The 22,294-nt window shown below is 42.2% G+C and overlaps 1 protein-coding gene across 1 annotated transcript in view; it reads right to left on the bottom strand.

Moving 5' to 3' along the window:
* ABCB10 (ATP binding cassette subfamily B member 10) overlaps positions 1-16,799 on the bottom strand; it is a 33,129-nt gene extending 16,330 nt beyond the window's left edge. Inside the window, exons 1-6 of the mRNA XM_060242861.1 lie at positions 16,273-16,799; positions 12,948-13,148; positions 10,030-10,232; positions 5,799-5,933; positions 4,944-5,090; positions 1,082-1,217 (exon numbers count right to left, since the gene is read on the bottom strand). Coding sequence (XP_060098844.1) covers positions 1,082-1,217; positions 4,944-5,090; positions 5,799-5,933; positions 10,030-10,232; positions 12,948-13,148; positions 16,273-16,603 — 1,153 coding nt within the window. The 5' untranslated portion in view covers positions 16,604-16,799. The remainder of the gene's footprint in view (positions 1-1,081; positions 1,218-4,943; positions 5,091-5,798; positions 5,934-10,029; positions 10,233-12,947; positions 13,149-16,272) is intronic.
* Between the last annotated feature and the right edge of the window lie 5,495 nt (positions 16,800-22,294).

Below are 22,294 nucleotides of genomic sequence, written 5' to 3'. Positions count from 1 at the left end.
TGCTAAATGGGGTGAATGAACTGGCTCATATTTATATGATTACAGCAAAGGTTGGAAATCCTATTGAATTTCTGCAGTCAAGTTTTCACAGATGCATAACTCTGACTCAGCTGCAGTAAAAACATTCTGCTTCTCAGAATGAGGCAGGCTTCAGGTATTAAGATTTTCTTACAGCTGCAATTATGGTTAATGGAATCGCTGCTATGCAATACTGCCTCATTACATAAGCCACTGTTGTTGCGTTGTTGCGTTTATCCTAAAACTGTTATACAAAAACAGATATGGGTATATGTTAATTTAATTTCTGATAGTTAGAGTGAACTCAAATTCATATTCATGTCAGAAAGAAAAAAGAAGTCTACTGATTTTACATGCTGCATACTTAAAAAAAAATCTGCCCCAAGAAAAGTTTTCTACATCTTCCATAACCTGTGAAAATACATTTAATTTGCATAATACATGCAGGTTGCAAAACTCCAGTTTGTTCAGTTTTATTTACGGTATTTTTGTTTTAGAGAGGAGTGAAGAATTATCACAAGTTCTGAAATTTGAAACATTGTCCAACCTCCTCTGACCTGAGATTTCAGCAAGCATCACTCATTTCTGTAACTAACACCACATTCCACAGGCTCTCTGTTTCTATGAAAGTGCAGCATACATACAATGGTTACTTACTGATGCAAACTCTTTACAAAGACTCCATGTACACTGCTTCTAGATTCATTCATAGAATCATAGAGTTGGAAGGGACCTCCAGGGTCATTTAGTCCAACCCCCTGCACAATGCAGGAAACTCACAAATACCTCCCCCTAAATTTACAGGATCTGCATTTTTACTAGCTATATCATTTTCAAGGACCTTGTAGCAGCAATTTTCCGACAAAGTAATTTTGTGGTGGACTACCAATTTAACAGTAATAAGCTATGGGCTAAGAGGAGAGATAGCCTCCAAAACATACAGGGCTACAGTCTCTTCATAAAATGTTTGTAGCAACTGTTTCAAACACTCATGGCTCACTTGTGAACTAGCACATTGCCTACGTTAATTTTTTTAAGGATTAAAAAACAAGTGTATTCATACCTCCAATGCTTATGCCAACCCAGAAGGCATACATTAAAAAAGAAGAGAGTTCACCAATAGTCATGTGAGAACTGCCCATCAGTAATCCTCCTTTGTAGAGAACAGAGAGCACAATCAAGTTGCCAGATAGCCCAGTCTGGAGGGAAAAAAAGGAAAAACAATCTACGCTAAAAAGTTAACAAAAATAATATATTCCTTTAAAGTTGCATTTTCTAAAAAACTCTAATATTAAAAAACTTGTGTTTGAAAATCTTTATCTTCAGGCTTGTAACAAAACTGCATAATGGATTTGGGAGGTAGGGTTGCCAAGTCTCTCCGCTGCTCCAGTGGGGGACTCTTTTCTTGTGTGTGTGTAGCATGTGCAGTGCAATAATGTCACCTGGGAATGACATCATCACGCCAGGCACATTGCACCATTGATGCTCTAGGATTCACAGTAAAACTCTATGGTACCATAGAGTTTTATTGTGAATCCTAGAGTGCCTGTGGTGTGATACGCCCAGCATGATGATGTCACTTCCAGGTGATGTCATCGCACAGGGCTCATTGCATGGTGACAGGGCTGTTTGGGGGTGGGGATCCTTCTGGTGGCCTACTCTGTGCCAGCGGGTTGGGCCTCACCCCCTGCGGGAATTTGGCAGCCCTAAGAGAAGGAGAGAAATCACCTTAGCTACTTTGACTGCCTAAATTTAAAAAGACAGAAAGCGCTAACAGCTTTGTCTGTAGTCCTTTTAAGAGATATGGTTGAACAAGGGCAGAACAGTTAATCAAAGGTAAGCTACACAAGTATGATCAAGATGGGTAGCTGTGTTTGTCTGTCTGTAGCAGTAAAAAAGACAAAAGCTCACATCGTGCCCCAAATGTTCGTACTCTTTAAGGTGCTACTGGACTCTTGCTCTTTTCTACTGCTATAGAAGTATGAAAGAAAAGACATATTCAGTGCCTTAACTCAATTAAATTTTTGAAAACCCTATCAGAACTTTAGTATTTTATGCATTCTGTGTTGTACCTGTACTGTTCCTCTGTTCTGTCTATCCTGGGACCAAATATCTTTTGCATTTATTAGTTATAAAACCATTAGGCCTACTAAAGCTGAAAAGTTTTCAAATTTTTCCCTTAAGAAATATATCCTTAGCCTCCAGATGCATTTAGGAAAGATCAAGGGGCATTCACGTCTGATGAAATCAGGGCTTTTTTTGTAGCAGGAACTCCTTTGCATAACAGGCCACGCCCCCTGATGTAGCCAATCCTCTAAGAGCTTACAATAGGCCCCGTAAGAAGAGCCCTGTAAGTTCTTGGAGAATTGGCTACATCAGTGGTGTGTGGCCTAATATGCAAAGGAGTTCCTGCTACAAAAAAAGCCCTGGGTGAAAGAGCAATTCTAGCATGGAAGCCTTCTATAAAAATGCAATCCATGATCATGCCAGGTCCAGAGATATAGGAAAGGAAAGGTCCCCTGTACAAGCACCAGTGGTTTCCGACTCTGGGGTGACGCTGCTTTCACAACGTTTTCATGGGAGACTTTTTACGGGGTGATTTGCCATTGCCTTCCCCAGTCATCTACACTTTCCTCCCAGCAAGCTGGGTACTCATTTACCGACCTCAGAAGGATGGAAGGCTGAGTAAACCTCGAGCTGGCTTCCTGAAAACCCAGCTTCCACTGGGGATCGAACTCAGGTCGTGAGCAGAGCTTAGGACTGCAGTACTGCAGCTTTAACGCTCTGCGCCATGGGGCTCTTCCAGAAATATAACTCCCACCTTAAAGGCTTACAATATACTTACAGAAAATTATATCCCACTGGGAATAAGATCTGATGTGAGGAAAAATACAACAGGCTCTAGACAGAGGCTCTGGACAAGTGCCCCTCCATCCTTGCTGTCTTCCCATCTACACACCCAAGCCAACACATTCATTCCCCCCCAACCCTTGCTGTCTTCCCACCCCCAACCACCTCTTTCTCTCAACCACCCCTGCACCCTTAGCACTCCACTACTTCCCCCCCTCCCATGACATTCACTCATCCCCAGCCTTGCTGTCTTCACACCCACCCCGCAGCTGAAACAGATGCTGGCTCCCTGCCCCCCTTGTGTGTGTGTCCCCATCTGTGGTGTCTCAAAATCCTGAAAGAGACCCAGAATGGAGATAAGGAAGAATAATTATGCGAGAGGGGGGGGGGGCATGACGACAGTCACACAGATGCTGAAGCTCAGCATTCCTTTTGTTTACAGTACATTGTTGCCACCTTTTCCTTTCATATTCAGCCTCATGGCATTTAGCATCAGCGTGAGCTTGTGGCAAGATCTTTTTTTTTGGCCTGGCATGGAATACACACCTCAAAGCAGCCATTTTCTGTGTGGGAATTGGTCTGACTTCAGCTTTCCATCTCCTCCCCCCTCCCTGCAGTCTCTACATAGGAAAACTACAGTCTTTCTCCACAGTGGGGACCAAAGCAGAACAGAAGTGACATCAGCAGGGTACAATGACACATAGTCTACTCTGCAAAGCTTCCATTTTCTCCAGGGGAGCTAATTTCTTCCATCTGGAGAGCAGTTGTAATTCTGAATGATCTCCAGCCCTCACCTGGAGTGGTAACAATGGTTCCCCAGGAGGAAATGGCTGGTTTGGAGGATGGAGTCTATGCCACTGTACCTGTCTGAGGTCCCACCCCTCCTCAAGCCCCACCCTATCCAGGCCCCAACCCTCAAATATCCAGGAATTTCCTAACCTGGAGTTGGCATCCCTATCTCCTTCCCAGACAACTATCAACCTACCTTTATCTGCCCATCTGACTTTCAACTTTCCATCTTCTCCCCCCTCCCTGCAGCCTTTACTTTGGAAAAGTACAGTCTTTCTCCGCAGTGAGGTCCAAAGCAGCTGACATCATTCTCCTCAGCCCCTTTTGATCTGCACAGCAACCCTGTGAGATAGGTTAGGCTGAAAGTCTGTGACTGGTCTGAAATCACCCAGTCAGCTTCCACAGCAAGACCCTGCTCTGAAGTGCTAACTCCTAAGCCTGCCACACTGTCTGTCACAGGGGGGACTGCTGCTGAACAGCAGCAAGCAGCCAAACCTAGAGTAGCCAACCTACAGGTGGAGCCTGAAGATCTCCTGGTATCACAACTGAACTCCAGATAACAAATATTTCTCCCCCTGGGGGGGAACTGCTTTAGAGGGTAGTAGACTCTATGGCATTATATTCAGCTGAGGCCTCTTCCCTCCCAAAACTCTGACTTCTGTAGATTCCACCACAAAATCTCCAGGAATTTTCCACCAACCTGGAACTTGCAACCCTAGTCAGGACTAGCCCCAATGAATTCTCCCTCAAAGGCCAAAATAGGCCTGGAAAGGGCCTCCTCCAATCTTTTACTGACAGAACCAAGCTTGGTTGCCTAGCAACAGCCACTGCCCAGCAGCTTCCACAGTGACCCAATCCTTGTCTGACTGAGGAGAGGTGGAAGGGAGGGAGTGATAGGAAAGAGGTGGCCACCATGACCTCTGAGAAAATACTCCCAGTGGGGCCAGGCCTTGCTGCCTAGTTGCATTTTGAGAACAGTTGCCTACTTTCTCTTCCAAATGCCACAGAGTGGGTAGGTGACAGCGGGCAGGAGAGAGGGGACAGTGGGCAGGAGAGTGGACTCAACAGGTGAAATGCAACAGAACTTGAGTGGTGGTTGACAGGCCAATGATTGATGTGGTGAGTTGTGACCAGTACATCTGGGCTTTTATATATACAAAGGATATATTAAATTACAGACAGAAATTGAGCACAACAGTGTGTATGTCACACAAATCCACACACACATGAAAAGCCAGAACCATTATACAAACATTGTGGATTCCTCACCTTCTTCATATACTTACTGCTCCAAAGAATCCTGCTCGAACTACTGCTTCTCTTTTGGCCAACTGCAGTACATAATCAACTTTGCTCCTATATTTCTCCATTTCATTTAATTCTTGTCCGAAAGCTCGAACTGTTCGCAAATTTCCAATCCGTTCTTCTGCTAACTGCAACACATTTAAATGTAATTTAGCTGGTTCACTTTCTGGTATGTTTGAAAACAAGATCAGAAGAACTTTCACATTCTTGTCTTTGCACTTAAAAACTGTATTTACAGCTAGTACAGATTTCTGTTGGTGTTTACCTAAGTGCTTCTAGCATAATACAATGAGACATGGTTGAACTTCCACCTCTTTGTACTCCAGGAAACTGAAGAAGGGATTGAGATAACCTCAGTACAGCAAGGGGGTCTTTGGCCACTGAACTGCAGCAGTCATGCAGACTGATTGCATAATGGTTCAAAGTTAATAGAGAACCACGGGGGGAGGGGGAAGTCAATGCAGGTAACCTTTACTTTAGTATTATAGTATAAATACAAACCATGCTATGAAGTCTGGATGAAGAAAAGCAAGAGGGAAAATTATACTCCATTAACAAGGGAGGTAACTTTCTACCTCAGCCTTTGCTTCCTGTTAAAAGGGGAAGGAATGAAAAAGACTACACCCTTTCCATTGTGCCTTAGCCTCTATGATCTATCCCCACTTTTACCTCATTTTCTTTAAATGAACCTTTGTGCTTGACTCAAGACATATTTATGGACTGGAATCCCAGTCCCTTAAACATAAAATGTACCTGACTACAGGTAATATGTAGATAAAAAGGACTCTGACACATTACCTTTCATTAAAAAAAACCCTAACAGAGTAAGGATCTACCTGTGTTGCTTCTGCAAGGGAATCCTGTGTCATTTTAGTCAATTTTCGTAAATATCTTCCATAAATCACAGCTATGATAGCCAGGGGTGGCACCACACTCAGAACAAACATAGCAAGTTTGGGAGAAACAAAAAACTGCAAAGTAAAAGCAAATTAGTATCAATATTGTAATGCAATTAAATAGCCTCCACTAGATCTAGGAACTAAACAATATAATGCAGAACAGTTTCCTGAGAAACATTTTGTAAAAGTGTTTAAAAATTATTTTTCATTATCAACATTCCAAAGGATGTGTTGTTTCTGTCTGGTTTCCTTTAATATCATATTTAATGGAACATGATATTGTACCTCAGAATTCATTTTACAGAAAACTGATTTATTTTTGATTTGGAGTTATTTTGTATATTCTGCACAACTGACTTAGACCTTGTACTCTGTTTTCAATATTAGATTGATCTTGTCTATGTGAACTGTACGGACATGTCATGGTTGTAAGAACATAAGAGAAGCCATGTTGGATCAGGCCAATGGCCCATCCAATCCAATACTTTGTGTCACACAGTGGCCAAAAAAACAATAACCAAGTGCCATCAGGAGGTTCACAAGTGGGGGTAGAAGCCCTTCAACTTTGCCCCCCACCCCAAGCACCAAGAATACAGAGCATCACTGCCCCAGACAGAGAGTTCCAACAATATGTTCTGTCTCTGCTCCATATGTTTATCAAATCCCCTCTTGAAGCTGGCTATGCTTGTAGCCACCACCTCCTGTGGCAGTGAATTTCATGTGTTAATCACCCTTTGGGTGAAGAAGTACTTCCTTTTATCCATTCTAACTCGACTGCTCAGCAATTTAATTGAATGCCCACGAGTTCTTGTATTGTGAGAAAGGGAGAAAAGTACTTCTTTCTCTACTTTCTCCATCCCATGCATAATCTTGTGAACCTCTATCAAGTCACCCTGCAGTCGACGTTTCTCCAAGCTAAAAAGCCCCAAGCGTTTTAACCTTTCTTCATAGGGAAAGTGTTCCAAACCTTTAATCATTCTAGTTGCCCTTTTTTGGACTTTTTCCAATGCTATAATATCCTTTTTGAGGTGCAGTGACCAGAATTGTACACAGTATTCCAAATGAGACCAGACCATTGATTTATACAGGGGCACTATGTCAAGAAACTGAGAGACACCTAAGTGTTTGTAGTTTCAATGTCTATGTGTGTTCTAAGTCTTTCAGAGTTTGCACCAGCAGTATGTCAAAGATAATAGGCACTTAAGTAGTCACAGGTGGAGGCTAACTAGATGCACCTGTGAAGTCAGCCCACAAGTGACATAGATTGTTTCGATCTAGCCTTGACAGGTTAGCATCTAGAGTCAAAGCTAGATGACAGCTTTTAAATTAGATCTTGTCAGTGATTGGCTGACCACTCAGCCAGCCTGGATAAAATCAGGCTAGGTGCCCACAAAAGGAGGAGCTTTTACTTTTCAAAGCCAGAAGCCAGGAGTCTTCTTCATGAGATCCCGGAGAAGGTAATACCACAACCAGGCAAATGAGGATGGGAGTTTGGAAGATATCTCTCTGGTGTTGTGGGCCTGACAGCAGAAAAGCATCAGTGAGTATTAGTCTAGGGAATTAGCCAATTCTACTACACAGTCCAGTATAGGGAGATAGGCAAATTGCCTAAGGTTTTTGTTTAGTGCTCCTTTGTGCACAGCATGTTTGTTTTAATTGCTTTTTTATCATTCCATTTTGTGTTTCCCTTTATCTTGTAAATAAAGTTTATATATTTTTCTATAAGTTTTGCTTTTTACTTGTTAGACCTGGGACCTGGTAACACCCTGACCAAAAAGAACCTACGTAACATTTTATTAAGTTTATTATTATAAATCAGCAACTGGGCATTTTAGTAACAATAACAGCAGCTGTGGGCCCCCCTCTTGTGTGTATCATGACACTGGCTGATTTGTTTTCGATTCACTTCCTAATAATTTCCAGCATGGCGTTGGCCTTTTTTATTGCAATCGCACTGTCTTGACATTTTCAGTGAGTTATCTACCACGACCCCAAGATCTCTCTCTTGGTCAGTCTCTGCCAGTTCACACCCCATCAACTTGTATTTATAGCTGGGATTTTTGGCCCCAATGTGCATTACTTTGCACTTGGCCACATTGAATCTCATCTGTCACGTTGACGCCCACTCACCCAGCCTCAACAGATCCCTTTGGAGTGCCTCTTTCCATCACCCTGAACAATTTAGTGTCATCTGCAAATTTAGCCACTTTGCTGCTTACTCCCAACTCCAAATCATTAATTGTAAGCATTAAATAAAATTTGTTAAAAAAAAATTCCAATACAGCAGGGACAGGAAAAAATCCATCTTCTAAACAGATATGACACACAGAGACAACACAGCCACAGTGTATTGTTGGAACTCTCTGTCTGGGGCAAGTGATGCTCTGTATTCTTGGTGCTTGGGAGGGGCAACGGTGTGAGGGCTTCTAGTTTCTTGGACTCACTGATGGATCTCCTGATGGCACTTTGGTTTTTTGGCCACTGTGTGACACAGAGTGTTGGACTGGATGGGCCATTGGCCTGATCCAACATGGCTTCTCTTATGTTCTTAATATAAGAATTGCTGAAGTGAAAATTTCCAACCACTGGTGTACAGTAGTATCATTTACAACCATGCCACAGAAAAAAGTTTGAGTCCAATGGCACCTTAACACCATCAGTAGCATTTGTACTCAGAAGAGGGGAGGTTACAACAGCAACATAGTCAATGCTGCCTTTCATCAGCAAACTCCACCCAAGATGCATGATGCAATGACATTACAAATAAGTACTGTGAAATAATGCCATCTGGCTATTGGTTTGATGGATTATGATTTTCTCATATATGTGATTTCCTCCCATCTCCAGTAACAGGGAACAAGGTACCGTATTTTTCGGTCCATAAGCCACTCCGGACCATAGGACGCACTTTCCTCCTGGGGGTCGATCCGCTGCCTCTGCCTCCGATCCGGCGCTTCCCCCGCACCTGCCTGCCTGGCTCCATCTTCTTCAGGCAAGCGCTGGGATCGCTCCACGTGGCCCCACCGCAAACCCAGCGCTTCGCAAGCGCCAGCTGGAGGGGGCAGCGTGCTTCCTCCTTGTCTGTCTGCCTGGCTCCACCTCTGATGCTTAAAGCAAGCGCTGGGATTGCTCCCTCCGCCCTCCGATCCCAGCGCTTGCTTTAAACATCACAGTTGAAGCCAGGCACACAGGCAAGGAGGAAGCACCAGCCCCCTCCGCAAACCCAGCGCTTCGCGAGCGCCGGCTGTGGAGAGGGCAGCGTGCTTCCTCCTTGTCTGTCTGCCTGGCTCCACCTCTGATGTTTAAAGCAAGCGCTGGGATCGGAGGGCGGAGGGAGCGATCCCAGCGCTTACTTTAAACATCAGAGGTGGAGCCAGGCAGACAGACAAGGAGGAAGCACGCTGCCCCCTCCGCAGCCGGCGCTTGCGAAGCGCTGGGTTTGCGGTGGGGCCACGTGGAGCAATCCCAGCGCTTGTCTGAAGATGGAGCCAGGCAGGCAGGTGCGGGGGAAGCGCCGGATCGGAGGCAGTGGATCGCCCCCCTCCCCCGGAAGGCATGTACCTTCGGACCATAAGACGCACACACTTTTCCCCCCACTTTTTTTGGGGGGGAAGTGCGTCTTATGGTCCGAAAAATACGGTACTTGGATGTCTCTGTTGCAACACATGCAGCAAAAATCAAGAACCCCACATTCCATTTCTCAACCCTGTGATACCTGATGGCCCAAGTACATGACTGCTCCAAAATGAGGGCAGTTTGATGTTTAAAAAGCTCAATGGATGTCCTCCTATTGATAAGGAATCATATATGAGCAGAAACAGTTCTTCCATGGGGACCTATAGATGCAACCTCATGTCTTTGTTTCCTTGTTGAAATTATACAAAATGTAGAGATGTATGACAATAGCAGTATCAGGAAACAGGTGGTGAAGTGAGATTTTCCTTGACACAGGAAAGATGGGTATGAGAAACAGAATCCCAAATCAAGCACAGCTCCCTGCCTGTGTGACCATGTGGTGGTCTTTAATCCGATAAATACATTCTTAATATATGTACCATCTACAAGGTACAATAGCTTCACAAATGGATTGTTGAATACTCTACATGCTAGGCACTTTAAATCTGCAGAATGAAAGGAAGCAAAGTAATAAGAACAAGAAAACACATACCATCATCCCAATCCCAACTGAAGCCTGAGCCACAGCTCTTAGCCCATCAGAAAGGTTTTCAGTGACTGAACGGCCCAAAAGTGCAGTGTCAGAAGATAAGCGATTGATCAGTTCTCCAGTGCTGGTTTTGTCAAAAAAAGCTACTTCTTGTTTCAAAAGAGATGAAAACATTGTTGCTCTTAGACGATTCACAATTCGTTGTCCTATAAGTGTCAAGAATGTGCAAATGGCTCATTAGCAAATTTATTCCCAAAATGATCTGCAACTGATCCCATGTCACAAAGGCAACAGAAAATATACTGACTTATATAGCAGGATAAACATCATAGAATTGTAGTGTTACCTGAAATTAATATTTGGACAAATAACTACAAAATGAGTTAGATTATCTACATGTCTTAGCAATTCAAATAAAAACCAAGAACACCTGACACAAAAAGTATTTCACAGTTTTATAACACACTAAGAAAAATATAGTACAGTATATCTACAGTAGTGGAAAAAGTCAAAACAAAAAAAATCAAGCAACAGATGTTATAAGGTCAATTAATTTTTGAGATTCTGAGAATTTTATCTGGTTTTTAAAAGTTTCTTTTAAAGAAAATATTGAGACATATTTGAGCTTTCTTCAGCTTTTCCTGTTTATCACTTGTTTTTATGGCTTTGGTTTTAATGTTTTAATGCTGTGTTTTTATTTGGTTTTAATGGTTTTAAAGATGTGTTTTAACTTTGTATGTTTTTAATTTGTTAGCAGCCTTTGGTGGCCTTGATGAGGACAAAAAGGAGGAGTATAAATGCTGTAAATAAAATAAATATCTAACCCCACCAGTAGTGTTCAAAGAAATTCATTCATATAATAAATGTTAGTAAAGGAAGTTGATACTCACTGCTCTTGCAGTTATCCAAAGACTTGCCAATAATTAATTTCTGCAGGTTCTCTTTTGCATTTCCTATTGTGGACTGATTTCAAATAAATTTTACTTGCTGTATTTGCATATTAACTACAAATGTCAATAGTTCAACTACAAAGATTTACTGAATTAATTCAGTCTGCCTGATTTCTCTAAATATTTTCATAGTTTTCCCAAGCTGAGTAAGTTACCAGCTGATGAATCCCATCTTTATTGAACTCACTGGAAAGAAGGTAAGATTACTGGCATTTTAGAGACTAATTACTTTTAAAGCATAAGCTTTTATAGGCTACATAGTCATTACTTAACATCTCTGATTAATCAACAGCTAATCAGCAGTTTGGATCAAGAGCACCAGCATTACTGGGCGCAAGAATTTCTACTTGCAGACTGTGACTTTCTTGTTTCCCCCTCCCACTGTGGCCCCAAATGCCCCAAAATACTGTTGAGGGGGTCCTGGCCCCTTGGTAGCAAGAATGCATCTGGGACTGCAAAGGGAGGAAAAGGAAGATAAGAAAATTGTGCTCCGTGTTAGAAATCCTACAGCCCATAGAAATGCTGCTTTGGGCCCAAGCCAGCATGGCCTCTCAATTTTCAAGAACTAGATTTGCTAGAATAGCTGCACTTTTAAAAAAGAGATAATTAAAGACTTTATAAACACATCCCTTATGATCTTTTTAAAATGTGCAGCCATTCTTGAAGATTGTAACAGGAACTAGCACAATCCAGATACATGATTAATTAAACTCTGTTGTCAACCTGGGACTTGCATGCACCATAGTCCATACAGTGGGAAAGAACCCGATTGATTTTAGCCAGGATCTAAAGGATTCTGTGCTCCAAGCACAAATGTATGCCTTTCAGACTCTGCCAATTGCCACCATTCCTGAGGGCCAGAGGACCTTTCTGATTGGCATTAACATGACATGCAGAGTTACAAGAGGGAAAGGGAGGTGGCAAACATTCACTTGCACATTTCTTCCTATAGAAATGCTTTACTCTTGGTCTCCATTTATGATGAGTATGTAACCAACATCTGCCTGAATTCTTGTTTGGGTACAATCTCATACTAACTCTCAATGGAACAGATCCATTTCAGGAAAAGCAAGAGTACCTTAACAAAACAGGAAAATTAATATGTTGTCCCAACATGCCTTTGCCTTTTAAGGCCACTTGCATTTTTAGGTTTATGTCCATTAGTTCTTTTTAACATTATTGTTAAAAATCAACATTGACATTATTGAGGCTATGATAGGTTAACTGCTAATGGACAAAAATATGGTATTAATGAAAGTGGAATGCAAGACCATCAGCATCACATGGATATGGAAACTGCTTTCAAACAGCAGTTTGAAGTCTGATCAGATCCACCAACATGTAGCATAGCTCTCCCCTACCTCTTGCCACAGATAAGGATTTAATTAATTCACCTGTGTCATTCTCCTAATAGGGGAACACTGTGTCTGCTTGCAAGGCTGACATATTCCCTACCCAACATACAATTTAGATTTAGAAATAAAGACTAACAGAGCTATATTAAAATGTGATCACTTTGGCATATAATTAAGGGTCTCAACATTTTCAGGTTTTCTTTGTCTTAATTCTTTTCAGGTAGCTTCACCGTATTTGAGTCCCTGATTTGAACTTATAGGACCACAGCATATAAATGTAAAACAAAAAGGCTATGGGATCTTTGAATACCAACCCTATGTGTACAACATGCAAACAGCCTCAAAAAGTCCCCTGAAGCACACATGCTCAAATTCTTGCCATATACATTACCTGTTGACAATGGAGGATCAAAAAAACCAGAAGGAACTTTTCCCACCTCCCCACAGGATGTATGCTTATGGACAGACATTCTAATTTACACCAGCAATTGATGCTGTAGAATTAGGAAATGGCAATTTCTCCCAATTAAAGCAAAGAACATAACCTTAAATGAGTGACCATCAGCCTGAAACTTTTTTCAGCCAAAGAGACGGATTTACTTTTTTTGTTTGTTACCTGCAGTCTGCATGAGGTAGACACGGGTTGCATTGGCAGCAGCACCACAGAAGAATATTCCACTTAGCAAGGCACAGAGGTTGGACAGGTTGTCAGTGAAGTCACCAGAGGGGTTTGTGTAAATGACATCGATAACCTTCCCCAAGAAAAAAGGGGCAGACATAGTGATGACACTGGAGATAGTCAGAAAGCCAACAGCAGCTAAGGGAAAAAACAATCAGTTATATAATATATATTTAAAAAGAAGTATTATGTCATATTTTCTTCTTTATAGTTAGTTTTTCTAAGTTAGTTTAACATAGATAACTTTTGCATAACACATAATCTCCATTGCAAACTGCATGTGGCAGGCCTAGTGATAACCAATTCAACAAGCATGTCAAGTAGTGTTAAAATTATAGTGGAGAATTATAGTAACCTGAACAGATCCTACTGCTGAATATGGTGATCCAAGAATAGCATGATAAAGGTGGTACAGAAAATAAAAAATACTGAATTACTGATAAGTATAAGGCGATTAACAATAAAATTCGTAGCTACTTCTTTCATAAAGAGCCAGTGTGATACAGTGTTTAAGTTCAGACTAGGCCTGGAAAGATCCAGGTTTAAATTCCTCCTTGCTATAAAAGTCACTGGGAGGCTCTGAGCCTCTCAGTCTTATTCCATTGTGCCGTTGTAGGGACAAAACTGAGGACTGGTGAACTCTGGGCTGCCCTGAGCTCCTTTGAGGAATGATTGAGCCGGCAGGGGGTGCGGGGATGGATTAAATAAATAAAGGTTTTGAGCAGATACTGAGATATAAAGCCAGGTTGAGGGTACATAAAGGTTTGTGGGAAGTTATAGGAAGTTGCTAGCTGTTCTGTATTATGATCAAACAAATATGAGGAAAGCAACAGTGATGTGTTAGGTAGAAGTGGTTCAGGTTTGTTCTTATCTTAAAACAAAATTTCCAACACCAAAATCCAAAAGCTGCTGTTAAGTAATTAGCAAGACACTCTCCAAATCAAGCGCCACCTCATCTGAGTACTTCACAAGAATCAGGCAAAAGTGGACATAGGACTCCATGTTAGAGATGCTCTGACTGGAACTGAGAAGGTAACAGTGCAATTCATCATAGCTGAGCAACAAGGAAACAAAGCCAGATGCTCAGGTCCTGATAGTCAGCAGTGCCTTTTGTAGATATATTCCATATCACCTAGAAAATAAATCTTCACTTTTTTAGGTATGACATACTTATACCATTTCCTGTACTTCATGCAGTTCTGAAATCAAATGATATCCACTATGAAAGCTGTCATTGAGTTTATGTGGAAAAAACACTCTAAAAATCCCACTTACCTCTTCAGACATGTTTTTGTGGTCAGTGTTCCTCTGATCTGCTCTTACTTAATCGGCACCATCTTTGTTTTGACTTGAAAGGGTTTCTTAGCCAATCAAAGATCATATAATGCCCAAGACTGATGACACAACACCACACAGTCTCTCAGTTCTATCTAGTAATCATGTTATTGAAAGAAAATTAAACCTTCTTGCTGGTCTTACTCTGGTCAGAGATGAGGGTATGGAAATTATGGGACACAGCCTCATTTATCAGCCCAGCATTCCATGCCTTGTCACAATGTGCTGCCTTTTAACATCAGAACTGCACAGCAAGACTTTTGCCCCAACCCAGCTCTATTCTTACACACTGTTAGCTGGGACAAAGTTTAATTCATTTATTCCCCTCTACCCAGCTACTCTTCCCAATTGGGACTCAAAGCAGCTAACAGCAGTCTCCTCTACTTTATCCTCACAGCAAACTTGTGAGAGGTAGGCTGGGTTGAGCATGACTGGCCCAGCATCACCCAGCAAGCTTAAGTGGCAATGCGGAGATTCAAATATGGGTCTCCCAGATCCCAGAGTGGATGCATATTTGGATTTTAAACATCCTAACAGAAGTAATGCAGCGTCAAATTGATGACATCCAGATGTGCATGCAATTGTGAATGTCAGCTATCTGCACTACTTTCATCTGGATGATTACTCTCCTCCTCTCCTCCCACCCACTTCTATTTTGACCAACCCAAATCAATTAAGCTTGCCTCCATGGCACAGATCATCAGACTCAGCAACAGGGATGTGCTCCCTCTCCTCCCTCTCTCAGCACATCATCCTGTGGAAACACTTTTCCAGCTTTTCAGAACATGGTGTTATACTTTGTGAAGATTAAAGTGCTTTCTAAATTTCTACAAGTAAGCAGGAAGGTACAGCACATGGACATTCTGGGCTACAAAACAAGCTACAGTCCTTTATGAGGAGGCATGTGAAATATTTATGCATTTATTTATGCATGTTACCCCACTTTTCTTCCTAATAGGGTTCCAAAGAGGCTTACAAAAATACAACAATCTAAGACACAGTACAATTTACACAGAAAATCATAGAGCAGGTTCCCCTCAGTCATCATGGCTAGTAGCCATGGATCTATCCTCCAAGAATCTATCTGATCCAGCATCATAGCCAGCAGGGGGGCACTAGCGGCAGTGCCCCCTATAGAATCTGCCCCTGCTGGCTACAGCCCTGGCTCAGATAGATCCTTGGAGGACAGGTCTATCAGTGGCTACTAGCCACAGTGACTGAGGGGGAATCTCCATGTTCAGAGACATGTTGAATGAATTCCAGAGCCAGGAGGCAACATCAGGGGAGGGTCTCAGCCTCTATGCCCTGTTGTTAGCCCTCCAGAGACACTGGTTGGACACTGTGTGAGACAAGATGCTAGACTACATGGACCACTGCTCTCATTCTGCAGGGCTCTTCCTACATTCTTATGATAGGAACTGGACCAAAACCTCCCCCAATCCCTTCAGGCTCCCAAAAACTTTGCCATCTTCTTTTAGGAAATAATGTCTGCTAGCAAGTACATTTGCACAACACAGACATTATGATGGGATGCAACTGAAGGAATCTATTTAGTCCAAAGGACAAGCCATGCTAGTCTGTTGTGGCAAACTAAAGCAGTAGACTAGTTGCAATTTAAACACCCAACAAAATTTATTCCAGCATAATTTATTGTGAATCAGTCTGCATTTCGTGAAGTGAACTTCGACTTTCAAAAGATTACCTCGAAATAAGTTGTTAACTTCTACTGTGCCACTGGCCGCCTTTTTACTTTATTTAGAATATTTCAATGCTCCCCCTCCAGGAAAACCGCTCGAAATCATGTCAGAACAGACCAATAAGAAGGGGCACGGAAGTAATGGGAACAGCCAAGGGTGAGAAACTGCGTGTTCCCAGGGGAGAGAAACTGTGAGAGAGAGAGGGGGGGGGGGGAGAGGAGAAGGGTTACCTGTCAGTCTCCAGCGCTCGGGATGCGCCAGGGCCAGAAGTCTCTTGGCGTCAGAATCTCCTCCTCCTCCTCCTCCGGGCCCAGTGGGCTCGTCCCCCTTCTTCCGCGAGTTCCCAGCCGCGGCTGCCCAAGAGGATGCGGTGAAACTGTGGGTAGCGGTCGGGGAAAGGCGGAAAGCGCCGGGAGAAGAACAAGGCTGCCGGCACCTGTTGCTTCCTGAGCTGCAGGCGGCCCATCCTCTGCTGCCGAGGGAAGCGGGAGCCCAGGATAAGCATTGCCGGCGCCGCCATAGCAGCAGCAGCGAGGGCAGGCGGGGAACTAAGCCTGCCATGGAGCAAATGGCCGGTGAGGGAGGCGAAGGCTGTGTTTTCCGAGCCCAGCGAAGGAGGGCGGCGCCTCAGAGAACGCGGCGAGGCTGTTCCATGAAACGGCGGGCCCGCCTAAGCAGGGGCCCGGCCCAGCCCCTCCTGCTGTCCGCAGATAAGGCTCCCGGCGGCGGCTTCCTGCTATCATCCCCGGCAGCCGGCAGCTACCCACTCGAAGGGATCGGTGACCGGCAGCGCCCTCTGCCGTTCACGGCGTCCCCTAGAGCGCACCAGTCACACTGCCTCGGCCTCAACGCCCCATGGTCAGTGAACGGGAGAAACCCCCCACCCCACCCCCTCCTGTGCCCGTCAAAACAAAAGTGCCGCCCGCCAAAACTTGTCCACTTCAGTGCTCCCTCCTCGGAAGCTCTTTGAAAAGCCTCCCCACCCCGAATCGCTAGTCAACCAGAACAACCAGCTCAAACCTACACGCACCACCTACTTAACTGCAGGCCTTCGTTGAGTTCAGTAAGGTTTTCTTCCGAGTAAGCATACGCCAACAGAGCCAAGGATTTCCTAATCAGAGCACTTCACTTCCAGGCAGTCTTGCTCGAAGCCCAGCAGCTTTTTATTGTAAAAATTCGACGGATGCTCCCTGCACACGGTGGGTGCTTTCACGCAGTGATAGCAAGTGGATTTTGCTATTCTTAAGCAATAAAAATCCAGTTGCAATTTGCGGCTGGCAAAAGCATGTTAGTGTGTGTGAATGCATCCAATGTGGCCTGTGGTCCCCTCTTTGATTTTTTTTAAATTAAACTTGCTAGTTGTCTACCTATGATTTGACTGCAGTCAAATATTCCATGAAGCCACGCATGCCCCAGTGTAGGTGGCCCCAGACGGCTTTGATGTCACCATGATGCTATTTGTTAGCAAATGCAGGCATGAGAGTGGTGTGTGGCTGCAAGAATCAGCAGCAATTCTAGCGGCATAGTCAAGCCTACCCTCACATATGGCTGCAATCATGCGCTTCATCTGGTCTGTTGCTTACCATTTTGTAATTGCCATTAGCACATCTGATTTTGGTTTTAATTTTTTGTTTATTTTATAACTGTGGGGCTGACTTTGGTATTAATGGCTAAAAGTAAGAGGGAAAACATTCAGTGAATCACATTTACAGAAAATTTATTCAGTATCGTTAAAAGTTATATATTTTTTTTAAAAAGTTAATTGCAGGATTTCCCCCCTACCCTTAATAACAGTTTTTGTTTTATGGTGATCAAAGTGAATGTAAAGTAAAACACATGCGGTAAACAAAATCCCAGCTTCACATACTGATGGTGTCTAACTCTGTGGGAAAAGAGAACTTTGTTCTGTTAAAAATAAATTCAGATGTAGAGATTACTACATAAGAGAATGAAAATAAAACAAGTCTATTCCCCCCCACTCCCCCCCCCCCCGCTAAATACTAGAACTTGGAGTTCTTCAATGAAATTGATTGACAGTAGATTTATGCAAGGCTTTTTTTGAACAGGAACGCAGTTCCGCCTGGCTTGGTGACAGGGTGTGTGGCATAATATGCAAATGAGTTCCTGCTGGGCTTTTTCTACAAAGAAGTCTTGTATTTATGATAGACAAAAGAGCATAATTCACATCATTAACTATTATAGTTCAAAGGTAACTCCATGTTCAGAGGCAGCATGTCCAGTTGTGTCTGGAGCACAAATAATATGGGGGAGGTTGCTGAACTAGATGGGCCCTATTCAGGATGGCTTTCCACATTCCTTTTCCTCTTTTAGTCCCTCCTTTCCCAAACTCTTCTTTGGACTTTGGAAATCAGCAAGCTCCTCAACCAAAAATTTCTAAGCCAACTTCAGGTTATTAGGGTAGAATGGGTGGGATTCCCAGTTTATAAATCAGGTACATATAAGAGGGACAATTTTGAACTGAAGACTGTATCAGTTTAAGAAGTCACTGAATCATTAATATCCAAGGATATGAATGGGAGAAAGGTTAATGCTGACTTCCTGAACAACACTAATTTGGATTATTTTAACCTTGACTGATAGGAAGAAATGTTTTCCTAAAATCATTGTGATACAGCAGATGCCACATTATTATTGGAGTAAGTCATTGACATTACAGTTCCATAAAACTGCTGTAACTTTTTAATCATTGATTTTTTTGTAACCTTTCTTGTTATAAAACCTATTATGTTGGAATTAAACTTCAGTTTATTAGTCTGCATCCACCCCAAAACTGCTTCCAGGCACCAGTTCAGGATTTCTACAGTCGTCCCCCCCCCATAGGATCCACATATTGGTGACAACCTAGCCTAGATTTCTGGATGACTTCACCCCATGATTTCATGTAGATGTTGGGAACTAGAGGGAGCAAGATGGAGCCTTGAGTGTCCTCAGAGGCTGAGGGGCCAAAGCAGCAGTCTTCCACAGCACCACCTTCTGAAACCCACCTCCCATGTAGGACCAAAACCACAGAAAAATTGTGCCTCTCATTTGCAACACCAAAAGATGATCCAGAAAGGTACCATCAACAGCATCAAAAGATGTTAACAGATCCAGTAGAATCAGCAAAGTTGCATTTTCTCTGCCCACAACCTAGTCTAGGCCATCTCTCAGGACAATGTCTATTACACACTTGAACAGAGGTGTCCAGAAGGTGAACCTGGCATTTAAGCTGTCTTGGTTAATGCTGAGCCACAAGTATTCAAAATACTGATGATATTTCTCAAATGCTTCTTCACAATGCCCCCATAATGAAAAAAATGTTATTGAAACGTATCAAGTAAATAAGAAGCATTTAGGGACAGAGCTGAAAAAGCATCTAAGTTAGCCATAAATATATGGCACATTGTAGAGCCATGTGAACACCCATTGCGTGGCTATTTACCTGAACATATTACCAGTCCCCAAACTGGAAACGACAATCCTAGTTTGGAATCTAAGTGTTCTGTGTTATTTGGAATAGCGCCAGACTGTTTATTTTAATTTATGATGTAAGTAATAAGAACATAAGAGAAGCCATTTTAGATCAGGCCAATGGCCCATCCAGTCCAACACTCTGTGTCACACAGTGGCAAAAAATTTATATACACACACACACTGTGGCTAATAGCCACTGATGGACCTCTGCTCCATATTTTTATCTAAACCCCTCTTGAAGGTGGCTATGCTTGTGGCCGCCACCACCTCCTGTGGCAGTGAATTCCACATGTTAATCACCCTTTGGGTGAAGAAGTACTTCCTTTTATCTGTTTTAACCTGTCTGCTCAGCAATTTCATCGAATGCCCATGAGTTCTTGTATTGTGAGAAAGGGAGAAAAGTACTTCTTTCTCTACACCATTACTGGTGCCAAATTATATAGCAGTGTTCAATTAATATGAATGTATTGTTGATTTTACTGGTTGTGAGCCGCCCTGAGCCTGCTTTGGCAGGGAGGGCGGGATATAAATCCAATAAACCTTAAGCCTTGTTAATTAAAAAAAACAACCCTGTGGCTGAAGAGTGGCATGATGGGACAAACTTTGGCAGAGCCTATTTATGCACATCAAAGAATGCACAGGGTTCTTCTAATAGTACCATTTTTAAAGCCTGGCTTAGCTCAATCAATATGACATTCAGGACAAAGGCAACCATTTCATGTACCTCTAAGAATCCGGTAATGAGGCAGAATTATAGCCTGAAGCCTTTAAGAATATTTTGCTTCCAGAGCCACATCCTACATCTCACCCTGAAATGCAGCTGCACACAGAAGAACACTGAGAACGCATACAAAACTCCACTAACCAATTAGTTTGGAAGTGTTATAGTTAGTGATCTAATTTTTTGTGTGTGAGCATTTCTCATACTATAATTTCTGGTTTTTAGGTGGGATTTGTCTTGTAGTGATTCTAAATTATTTATATTTAGTTCTATCAATGCTACTTGTTGGATTTACTTTATCATCTGTCTTGAGCCCCTTTGGGGAAAGAGGCAGAAGAAATGCAAAGATAAAAACCATGCCTTTACTGAAAGGTAAACATTGCAATTTATTTGTTTTTAAGAACTTTTGCAGCACATTTCTATGTTCACTTATAATAGCTTGAGATATTCATTTTGCTGTGCTCCTTTTGAGAGGAACCAGGCAAAGTTACTCCAGTTACATATCATGCATGTCAAGAATACTAAATGTTTCTGCAAGCAAATTATGGAATTTGATTTATTCCATTAGAAGCATGATTTCTCATGAATGAATGAAAAGGGAAAGACTAACCTTGATTCTAATCATGCTTACCAGAAGCAGGCCCTTTTTGCTTTGATGCAAATTTCTTTGAGATACACCTGCTTAGAACACCTCCTTCAAAGCATTTTGAAATATAAAAAACATTTCTTTATGCACAAAAAAGCCACCATCAGTAGACTGTGATAGTGCATACACAAAGAGATATTGACAGGGGTTGTCACAAACACCATAAGATGTTCATGCTTTGACTGTATACAAACACCTTCCATTTGGGAGAAACATCATCTTTAAAATAGCACTTGGTATTATTGCTGGCCTCACCTTCCACTTTTGACAGCTGGACGATCTACTGTCAAAGCTCCCACTAGTCCAATCTACCCATGCTTTGTGAATTAGTTATTTGTGCTGTCCCACCCCCAAAATGTATTTATCAATTGTCCTCCTTTTTTCACTGAGAATCAAGGCAGATTACACAGTGCAAGTTGACACTATCGACAGAAAGTGGCATCCAGAAACAATGCAATAGGATTTGGATCTCAGGAATCTAAAACCAAGCAGAAATCTGAAAACAGAGTGGAAGCAAAGCATATGCATTTAAACATGACACTGTAAATCAAAAGGTCAGAACTGGAGGGATCCTTTTGTATACAATGCTTTGAAATAACTACGTGCTATCCAGAGAAGTTCTTTGGCTCTCTAGTTCCAGTGGGGTAGCCATTCTACATTGGATATCTATTGTCAACACAATATACTGTTTTTACAATAGAAATATTAACTATTTAATTGTAAAGTAATTGAACAGTTCCTAGATCATTACTGATGCCAAATTATATAGCAGTGTTCAATTAATAGTTTACTGGACAAAGAAAGGAGCTCACATGATCACCTTAATCTATTTGCATTCATTATGGTGACAATCTGAATAATGTGAACTTTACAATAAGGAACCATACACCAGGCTTGATGCAATTATTTATGTGGTTAGATCTCCTCTCCAAAATACGTTTGTGTGCTGGGATCAAAAGCTAAAAGAAATGCTGAATTCTCTGGTGTTTCTATGAATCTTGAGTTCAATAACTATGTGATTTAAAGTATTAGTACTGCAAATCAGAAGAGTCAGTCATCAAGAGAAAAATTAGCTGCCCCTGAGCAGCCCCTCTTCAGCTTCATGCATATTTAAATTCTCATACTCTCAACCAATTCTTGCTTCAGCTCCAAAACTTTCTGGATGGTGTGTCACTATTTATATTGAATTTCAGTATTTAACAAAGATGATCATGTTATCTAGAGCTTTGCAAAATCTCAGAAGACAATCTATGCTAGATAGCCCAAATTTCACATCCAGGGAAGTGGGAATGCTGTTACCACATAAGTGTTTGCATATCCTGCAAAGTTTATTTCTGCTAACCTGTGAAAGGTGCAAGAGGGCTGAAGCATGTCCCTGACACATGCTCATCTTCCTGCCTAACATTTTAAC

This window comes from Heteronotia binoei, chromosome 1 (assembly GCF_032191835.1).
Source record: "Heteronotia binoei isolate CCM8104 ecotype False Entrance Well chromosome 1, APGP_CSIRO_Hbin_v1, whole genome shotgun sequence".
In the NCBI taxonomy this organism is placed as follows: Eukaryota; Metazoa; Chordata; class Lepidosauria; order Squamata; family Gekkonidae; genus Heteronotia; species Heteronotia binoei.
This window is presented reverse-complemented; position numbering and strand designations above follow the sequence as displayed.